Source organism: Sturnus vulgaris, chromosome 4 (assembly GCF_052056855.1).
Source record: "Sturnus vulgaris isolate bStuVul1 chromosome 4, bStuVul1.hap1, whole genome shotgun sequence".
Classification (NCBI taxonomy): Eukaryota; Metazoa; Chordata; class Aves; order Passeriformes; family Sturnidae; genus Sturnus; species Sturnus vulgaris.
In genome coordinates, this window is record NC_142246.1 from 5,733,160 (window position 1) to 5,743,598 (window position 10,439).

Below are 10,439 nucleotides of genomic sequence, written 5' to 3' on the forward strand. Positions count from 1 at the left end.
CTCACGTACCTGTATCTTTGTTTTGTTTTCTAATGCTTAAAGAAGCTGATTGATCTGTTAGTTCCTGGTTTATGGTGCTGAGGATCGTTTATGTTACCTTGTGGGGTTTTTTTAGCTCCGTCTCCTACTTACACTGGGACCAGCATTTGTGTTGAAGCCCCATGCTGACAATAACACTTTATTTTTTGTGGAGATACTGGTGGTTTGTACCAGGCTATGTGACATACTGAGTGTTTACAGAAGTGGAATTCATTTCACATTTGGTTAAAGTGACTTGTAAAGTCTGTAGAGCCCAAAATAGAAATGAGATTTCTGAATGCCAGTCCATTTTTTTAGCAGCTTAAGTCTGTATTGCTATGATGGACATACATGGAGTTAACAAGTAATTGAACATTTATCTGAGGGTCCTAAATTATGAGGTTGCTTATTTTTCACTAAACATTTAAAGAAGTGCTGAGATTCCTAAGGAACTGATGGTTTGATGTTTCCAAATTAATGTGAATTGGTGGCTTCCACCTCTTTCAATTTGCAGACAGATAATTTCAGCAAGTAAAAATTACTGAGATAGATTTAGAAGGAGGCCTGTCAAGTCTTTTAACAGTTTGATCTATGCTAGTTTAGGTACTTCAAATTCCCCTCTTAATTCTGTGATTTTTACAATATGTGAAAGTCTGTTTAATCTTGACCATGATTGTCTACTACTACACAAAAGAGCCAGGAAGATGCTTAAGGGACTGGAGCATCTCTGCCATGAGGAAAGACTGATAGAGCTGGGAGTGTTTAGCCTGGAGAACAGAAGGCTTGTGGGGAATCTTTTTAATATATATTAAATATCTGAGGGGAGGGTGCAAAGAGGATGGAGCCAGACTCCTTTTGGAGCTCAGGTTCCCAGGGATAGGACAAGAGGGAGCTTGTCAAGTTGAATATCCATGGACATCTTTCTCACAATCATCTAGGCATGGTCCCGAGCATCTGACTCGAGGTGTCTGCTTGAGCCAGGGGAACCATGTGATCTCCAGGGGCCCTGTCTAACTTCAGTGGCTCTGTGATTCTGTGAACTGCAACCATAGTTCTTTCAAATACTCAGCTGTCAGTTGGCTCAGCTCTCTCTGCAGGCACTAGCACTGAAGTGAACTGATTCAGAGCATGGCTGAGAAAATGGGAGCACTGCAGCTTGTGTTTGATCAGTTCAAAGTGTTCCTTAAAGCCTGTTTAAAATAATACAGGTCTATGTTGGAGCTGTATCAGTTTCATCATTTGCTTAATGTTGTCCATTTTCATGGAAAGCCTTGTAAAATTAGTGTGATGTAGTATTCTTTCTTCCATTAGCAGGCATCTAACTGACTGCAATGGCATGAAATCAGAATCTGGGTTTCTGAGTCCTGTGTAAATCCTCTTCTGAAGGATTGCATTTATCACTATGTGGTTGCTGTTAAACAGCAGCCCTTCAGAGCTTGAGTACAATTGTTTTAAATCCAGTGCTTGGTTCAGAATGCCTGGTTAATGTTTGTGGGAAGCTGTGATTCCCTTCCCCATTTCTTTCAATACTGTTACCTGCTCATCTCTGTTGGGGTGGCCCAAAGAACCTATGGGTGCTGATGAATATGTTGACTGATAAACACAAAGTGCAGTCAAATATTCAGAATAAACAAATATTCCCTCTGCTGTCCTCTCTGCAATTCCGGGTACTTTGAAGGTTTTTTCCTCTTTTGGGTCAGTCATTTGATCTGTTCACTGATATTTCCAAACCACCTTAGCTATAAACTGTTTCCTCAATTTTTCAGGGTCACTGGTGACTTCTGTAACTTGTATACTGTGTTTGTCTCAGAGTTTCCCTCTGAACTATATTTTTTTGTTTCTCTTAGCCTCTCTGGGTAAGACTCTTCTTTTGGAAGGAGGTTGCTGAGAAAATTCCTTTCACATCAAAGCAGTTTCGGATTCTGAATCCAGTCATTATCAAAGAGACAGCTTTGGACATGTTACAGTTCCCTGAGCCTCGATCAAAATTCTGGGGTTGGGATAAGGTAAGAAGTTTCCTTTCACCAAAATGAGAAAGTAAAATATAAGGTAAATAAAATAAGAAACTGAAAAATGTTTGGGCTTTTTACTTTCTCTGTGCAGTTTCAGAGCTGGTCTCGGGTAATGGAAAATCATTGTGCTCTCAAAAGACTCTTATTTTCTTCTGCAAAATCAAAGTAAGATTTCAGCTCACCTTTTTGGATGAGCTATTTTGCCTATGTATGCTGACATTCAGAAATGTCATTTAGATGCAGTGAGACAAACTTATTCCAGTGTATAAAAACATGCATTTCTTGTATGTTAAGCCAGTTAAGAACAGCCCTGTTAAGCTAAACCAGCCATGAGCTGTAGCCAGATGTGTCTCCAGCTGCAGGAAAAGCAGAGAGAGCCTGGAAACCAGGCCAGTGTAGAGCAGCCTTCCAGCTGCTGGAATTGCTGTGTATGCCAGAGAATGCTCAGTAGCAGCTGATGGGCATTTCCTTCCTCCACGTCCTTTGCTCCAGCAGTGGTAGAGAGGGATGAATTCCCTGGTTTTATCATACACTGCATTTTTGTTACTTTAATTGCATGTTTGAGAAATTGGATGTCACTAGTTGTCTTGAACTACAAAAAATACTGACTCACCATCTTTTTACATTTTGTGTGAAAGCACTTAAAATTATTATGCAAATATCTGAAGAATCTTCTCACATTTATTTATCAAAATTACATAATATACCAAGCTGAGTATCTTAATGGTACTGTAGTAAATTTGCCTTCATGGGTTTTTTGATGAAAAAAGGTCATATTGTGAAGAATACTGTTAGAGAGACTGTTATTGCTCAAGACTTAAATAAGTGTATATCAAGAAATGTCAAATTTAACTTTGTGTCAGGAGTTGTTTGACTGTTTGAAGTGAAGGTTCACTTGCAGTTTAACTACACAGTGATAGGGCATCTTACCTTCACAGGAAAAAAAAATTAGTGTTGACAAACAAAAGCCAAATACCTAAATTGTATTGGTATTTTGCCCGGCAGTTTTAAGTTTTACTTGATCACTGAATTGATTTTTGGTTGTAGTTTTAATTGATTTCAGTTTTTAATGAGGTGAGGGAAGTGACGAAGTTATTAAATTGTGTAAAGCGTTCATAAACCTGGTAAAGGACAATACATTTGAACTGAGCATATTTCACTTTTCTCCCTCTTTAGAATGTACCTACAATTGGGGTCACAGCAGTTGTTCTGGCCACACATTTATGTGATGAAGTGAGCTTAGCAGGATTTGGGTATCACCTGGATCAGCCCAGCACACCTTTGCACTATTACAACAACCTCTGCATGGCTGCCATGAAAGAACAAACTATGCACAATGTGACAAGTGAAACAAAATTCCTGCAAAAACTGATCAAAGAAAAAGTTGTCAAAGACCTCACTGGAGGGATCCACTGTGAATTCTGCAGCAAGGACAGCTAGTGACCGACTTGCATCATGGATAGGATTTGTTACATTTCCAGAGGTTCAGCTGGATCAACCCTTTCCTTCTCTTTAGTTTTAAAATGTACATGAAATGGATGTGGAATCCCTGCTGCCTTTTTTAATGTCGTGTTCAAGTTGTGGGACTTCTAAGTTAATTTCCTTGTCAGATTTTACTTTGCACATTTCTGTGAATAGCTGTGTAAATATGACTCGGAGTTGAAAGATAACCATTTAAAGTATTTAACGATTTATGTTGTCTGAATAAAAGCAGGTTTTTTGTTTTCAAATGTATATAGAATGCACATGGCTGGTCTGAATTGTCTAACAGTGTACAAGAGTTATTTTCCCCTGATCTGCTGTCTTTGTTGATCCAGTCTTGGTAACTCCTTTTCATGCATGCCATGAAGAGAAAGGCATATGCTTCTCAAGTCTTTCATGTCTTGAACCTGAGCATTGCACTTACTCCTCAAATATTTATATTCTTTTGCTAATACATTTTTGGGGGGTGAAGGACAAACATAGGAGTGGAGTTAAAGGAATTGTTGTGGCAACAACCGAGTAGTAAGTACTTTGATGCTCATGATTGATACTAAAACCATTGATGTATTAATGTTTTGGGTTAGAATCCTGCTTTGTGAAGCGCATTTGGACCCAGAGCACTCTAGAAGAGGACTTAGCCAGGAGGAGGCTTTAACCCAAACCAGGTCATTTGTAATTTCCATTCCTGAAGACCACCTAAATATTTCTAACTAGATGATTTGCAGCAGAGTTCAGCTACTCCAATTAAAGAAGTTGCATTAGTAGAAAATCTGCCCCTTTTCAAAATTTTGAGTGACTTGAGAATTGTTGGTTCTATAAAACACAGTTTGTATCAATCATTTAGCAATATTAAAATGTATGACTAGGTTACAATTTCCACTGGTTAATTTTATGATCCTTAAGTAATTAATTATAGTTATTGTCACCTTAATAGTTTGCAATGCTGATAAGCCTTGTTAAGTCCATTATTGACTATTTAATTGGAGAGGTAGAGTTGTTAGTCTTCCCCCAAGTCAGTAACTGGGTGAGTGTATAAGTTAAGAAGAAAATCACTTTAAGAAAGTAGCATCATCTAGTAACAAGGTAGAGAACTACTGAAAACAGCAAAGTTAAAAAACAAAAAGAGAAAAGAAAGCTTTAGATGTAGGTTTTTGGGAGTGGAAGTCAGTGCACTGCAAAGGCACTGGGCTGTCAAGATCTGTAAGCAAGTTTTTATGTTAATATTTTTGTTATTAGTAGAGTATCAGGTATGACTTTGCACTGAAGGCTGGTGTTAATCTATAGTATGTGAAAAAAGCTTCCTTTGGGAGTGAAAGCTTGTCAGCAAATTAATCAAAGTTTGGCCTAGAAACATTGTTCATAGTCATGGACTCGTCACATGGTGAATGTTTCCACTTTTCTTTGTTATGGACAAATATATGAATGAAGTTGTAGTTCCAAATTTTAAAAATCCTCATGGAAATGCAAGATTATGATGGTTGTGTTTTGGGTTTTTATTCCAAAAAAACCAAAGAAGAAAAGATCTAATGAATGATAATGTTAGAATGCAGGAGCAGCAGACTGATGCTTACTGTTACACTAAGAGGCAATAAAAGGACATCAGATCATAAAGCATAACTGAAGAAAATTGTGGACCTCATCTTTCCTAAGTCCCACATATCTGCACATCCTTTAAAGTCAGTTGTGGGGGCTGGACAAATTTGAAAATCAGGAATTCTTGGTTTTGGCACTGTTCATAGCAATAGTATTCATCTAGCCTCCTCCTTTATGAAAAGAGTTAATTTTTATACTAGCAATAAGTTTCTAGTATTTTTTTTTTTTGTAAGTATATTATATTATTTAATTTAAAAATATTTTATGTGTGAAGAGTTTTATACAAATAGTCCTTTAGTTAATATATTAAAATGCAGTAACTATTTTCTCCTGGTATTTAAACTGGAAGCAGAATACCTTAATTTCATTTAGTATTAATGAAATTTTGGAAGATTTCAGAATGTGTGTGTTGGGAGGATGTCCTTAGTACACCAGAAGTCTATGTTTCTGAGCACCTGGTCCCTCGCCACATTGTTTTGTTGAGCAACTTAAAAATAATCAGTTGATTAACGTAAATGCCAATAGCTTTTTGGAGATGCTGTATTTGCTGTCAAATTTGCAAATTGTGTGGCTGTAGGATTATATTTCCTACCTGTTTTATGGCTTGTGATAAAACCTTGTCCATGGTAGTCTGTGCAGACTCAACGCTCCGTGAAATGGCAGCAGAAAGCAATAAACTGATGAAACCACTTTCTATTTATGTGTTTGTCACTCAGTTTGCCATTTGTTCTCTCTCCTTTATTAAGGATTTTACATGTCTTGATGATCCATTTGAAAGACTTGCTGCAATCCCACATAGCCAAAAACAGGGCAGATGGTCCTGGTAACTTTTTCTCTGTTTATTTATGCCTTTTTAATGCCTGTCAGTGAAATTATCTGTCTGGTGCTTGGAAGAGGGAAGCCCTCTCAACACTGACCAAACTGTGGGCTTCCAAGGTTTTGAAGTTAATGTGGGTAAGAATATTTTGGACTTGGTTATAGCATTGGCATTAAAATCAGGGGTGTGTCTCCTACAATGGTGTAAACTCTGCAGCTTCTGATCTGTGCCTCAGCCTTGCTGGAAGTGAGATAAGAAAAAAGCCCTGTGTGTTCTGTTGCTGTTTCACAGATTTATGCTTGGTAAAGAATCTGCATTATCCTTTGTAAATAGGTCTTAATAGTGTTTGGTTAAAAAGTCACCAAAGAGTTTGGGAGCTGTGATAAAGTCTTTGTATTCTGCATTGAATTCCTCTTTGTAGGAGCTATCACAGCCAGGGATATGCCTTATCTATTCTGGTGCTGAATTTTTTATGGTTCCTGTGCAGGAAGTTGAGCAAGGAGCCGTGAAGAACTGCCTGGCTGTGGAGTGGGGAAACGCCAAAAAATGTGACTGCAGTCTGTGATGCATTGGCGTCAAAACTGGGTACTAAACAACTCGGGACTACTGAGATGTGCTGATAAAGAGAGTTCAGCCTCTCCAGTGAATGGAGAGTGTGTTGATAGCTCCAGCTCTTGTGCTGCAGTTGGAATTCCTGCAGGAAATGGGAGGGCACCAGGGAAGGCAGCTGTGTAGCATAGTCTGATCCTTTTGCCTGTGCAAGGAAGGAGGAAGGAAGAAAGTCTCTGTTAAGACCAGCTCAGATGTGATGCTGTACCTGCCTTCCTACAGCCTGCCAGCAGCAAGGTTTTGTAAAATTGCTGGATTTTACCAGGTTCTTCCCCCAGAGGGTGGCTGGCACTGAACAGGCTCCCCAGGGTCACAGCCCCAGCCTGACAGAGCTCCAGGAGTGTTGGGACAATGCTCTCAGCACAGGCTGGGACTCTTGGGGATGGGGCTGGGCAGGGCCAGGAGCTGGACTGGATGATCCTTGTGGGTCCATCTCGTTCTGTGGTTCTATGAAATGTATGTATATCCTGGTCAAAAGAGTTTTGACCCATTTGGCATCAGCCTTGTCCCACATTTCCTGAGGTCCTGGTAGGTAAACAAGCCACCCCTAGAGTCCCTAAGGGGCTAATGCCCCTAGTATCTCTAACTGTCCTTTTGAACTACACAAATAGTGCTTTTCTTGTCACAAACTGTCCCCTCCTTTCTCTGCCTCTGTGACCATTGCGTTTTTCCTAAAACAACTCTGTGAGCAGGGACTGAAGCACCCACCCACCCACAGGTGATGTGAATTGGTATTGAGTGTTGCATTTCAGCATATCCCCAGACAAAATGGGGGGGGAGGGGCTGTGCTGCAAAACTTCCTGCATTTTATAGATATAAAATCTATTTTAGATTGTTTTATAGCTATAAGATCTATTTTATAGATATATTGATATAATCCTCCCCACTATTCCCTGGGAAGGAGTTGCAGTGGCTCATAGCTCTGTGCTGGTGATGGACCTGTACATTGCCATGAGGAAATCCTTCTCCTCCAGCTCTACTTGTACCTGTATTCCTTGCTCCTCTCTGTACAGCTTATTGCAGCTGTGTGCTTAAAGCAAAAAACACTCTTCATTTGAAGGAATATAAAAAAAGCCTTCCTCGAGGGATAACAAGAGATCTTTTGCGGGGGGGGGGGACCTGGCTTGAGTTCCTCACAAGCTGGCATCTGAACTATCACTTTCTCAAGGACATGACAGCATCAGTGGCTGCTCTACTGGTCAAGGTAGTAGGCAGGTGTTAAATCAGCTGTGCTATGACTGCTCCTGTAGTTTATGTGGATATGAAAAGCCAAGAATTGACAGCACTGGGTGTTCAAGTAGGGGAGTGCTTGTTCCAGCAGATTTACCCTTTTCTCCTTGATCAAGCACTGGTACATCAACTATTTGTGGTTTAACAAAAAAAAACAAAAAACAAACACACCTGTGACTTAATCTTGACTGAAATTCTGATACCTGCCAACACTTGTGTTTTCTGTCCTGTGAACTGGAATTAAAGCTGCTCACACTTGAAGAGTTGAGCAGGGCTGAACATCCATAGTTTACCTCCCTTTGGGGTCATCTGCCTGGTCGTTTGTTTTCACAGCCTCCTTCTCCTGTACTCAGGCCAAAATCAACTTCTTCCCAAGTTCCTGCATATGCCATAGAAGAGAACAAAGCTTTCTTGTTCAGTGCAGCCACTCCTGCTCCCTCCTCGTGGGCAGTGAGGAGCCCTGGCCTTTGCAAGGAGGCATTTCCAGTTGCAGGAGATGGTTGTGGCAGTAGACAGGCACTGGAGCTGCACCTTGGAAGGGGCTGCCAAGACTCAGATTGAATATTGTAGGCAAGTTGCAGAAAAAACACATTTTCCACAAGCTGGAGTCATCTCTGAAAAAGGAAAATTGGAAATCCGAGCAGCTATGGCAGTGCTGAGCATCAGACACTTCCTTCCCAGTGATCTTTGTGTTCTGCTGTGTAGCTAAAATAATTATTACAGAACGACTAGGTTGAAGGGACCGTCAAGATCATCGAGTCCAACCCATGCCCTAACACCTCAACTAAACCATGGCACTGAGTGCCACATCCAGGGATGGTGATTCCATCACCCCCCTGGGCACACCATTCCAATACTTATTCTGTTGCTCAGGGAAGTCTTGAGCCCTAGCTTGGGCCTTCAGCATATAAACCAGTCTGGAGGGAAGCAGAAACACTGCTATTTGCAAATTTCCCCTTTTCCAGCCTTTTCCTACCTAATCTGAGCTTATGAAACCCCAAACAGACCCATTCGGCAGAATTACTTACAGAATTACTTCCCCACTGCCTTAGACTGAGTTAGGGATGAGGAGATGTGAGGACCTGGTGGAGCAGATAGAGAAGCTGCAATGAATTTTGTGTTCAAGTGGTGTGAAGGCATTGGCTGCTGGGTTAAGTATCTGCAGCAGAGAAACCTGAGAAAAGGACTTGGGGGGACAAGGGATATGGTGGGGAGGAGGTTTGGGATAAGCAGGTGTGGAGAGGCAGGAATATACACACATTTCATTTGAGCACCCGAGTGCAGTCTTGGGAATGTTTGCAGCAGGACCGTGGCTGCCAGGATCAACCTTCTGTGTCACTGTGTGCTTGGGCCTCTCGTGCTGCTCTAACATAAATGACCACAAAATAGCTCAACAAAAATTTCTGGCCAACATTTCCTTTCCACTGAGTAGAGCAGAAGCTCATGAAAAGCAGCTGATGTGGTTTTTCAGGGCTTGGTGTTCCTGAAAAGGAAAAGATCAGGATATGTGTCCTGGGCAGTTTTATGACCCCACTGTACTGCTCTGTCCAAGAAAGAAGTGTACAGGCACAGTTGTTCATATTGTGCCTTTTAAATGCAAAATCTTCACAAAAAAAGAAGGGTTTGTTTGTTCTATCAGTCAAGTAATGAGATTACCGTGAACATTTTCAGTTTTATGGCTGGGTAGAGAGGTCTGGGGTTATTTTTAAGTAGGTCCTTTCCTATTTATAGAAGCAGAAAATTGGGTCAGATCATGGCTTAGCTCAAAACCCCAAGCAGTTTTCCTCTGCATGGTCATGAGACTCTGAACCCTGTCACCATTTCTGCTGCCTGGTTTTATCAGGCTTAATTTCTAAGCCTACTCTATGACCCATCTAGCACATAACCTGTGCTCTCAGCTCTTCTGGAAACCTGATTTAGACTGATTTGTGCTCAGCAAGGGACACAGGTGTAGTTGGACACCCAAGGCCCTCAGCAGCTCTCAGGTACCTTGGTCCAGCTCTCAGACAATCAAGGGAGATGATTCTTTGTCTCAGAAGAAGAGGAATTTAGGATTGTTATTATATATAAAACTATTATTGTATTATTGTATTATATTTTATATTATTATTATTATTATATGTTTTATATTTTATTACTTTATAATAATTTTATTATTATAAACCTGGCAGGTTTTGCTTTGTTCATGCCTACACAGATGTGAGGAACTGAATGTGAGTTTGTGGCTCAGCAGCTTGGGGGATGGCTTGGGCTGGAACCTCCTGCTGCAACGGGATATCCCCAGCCACTGCTTCTAACAGCTCAGGCTGCATTAGAAATTTCAAATTTTAAATACCTGGGTACCAAAAAGCCGTCCCCGTGCCTGACAGCACAGCTGAGGGCTGGCAGGTAAGAGATGCTGAATTTTATGCGGTGGCGTAAACGCCGATGAGATGAAATGCCCATGGAAGTAGCTCCAAGGAGGGCTCTCTTTGGTCAGCAAATGCTCCCTGGGTTCTGCTCCCAGCTGTGGTTCTGGGAGGAATTTCCGTGCGCAGGGGAGCGAGGAGCGGGCGCGCAGCCCCATCTAGTGCCGCGGGATGCGCACAGGCTCTGCCCAGCACCCCGGGGCACCGCTGCGGGAAAAACCCTCAGCTACACACGCGGGCTGGCGCTGGAATGTGAGCCTGGAGTGAAGG

The 10,439-nt window shown here is 41.3% G+C and overlaps 1 protein-coding gene across 7 annotated transcripts in view; it reads left to right on the forward strand.

Annotated features, from left to right (window-relative positions):
• ST3GAL5 (ST3 beta-galactoside alpha-2,3-sialyltransferase 5) overlaps positions 1-5,805 on the forward strand; it is a 41,734-nt gene extending 35,929 nt beyond the window's left edge. For all 7 annotated transcript variants that reach the window (XM_088162996.1, XM_088162995.1, XM_014895199.2 and 4 more), the window contains exons 6-7: positions 1,866-2,024; positions 3,207-5,805. In XM_088162996.1, coding sequence (XP_088019122.1) covers positions 1,866-2,024; positions 3,207-3,470 — 423 coding nt within the window. In that variant the 3' untranslated portion in view covers positions 3,471-5,805. The remainder of the gene's footprint in view (positions 1-1,865; positions 2,025-3,206) is intronic.
• The last annotated feature ends 4,634 nt before the right edge of the window (positions 5,806-10,439 follow it).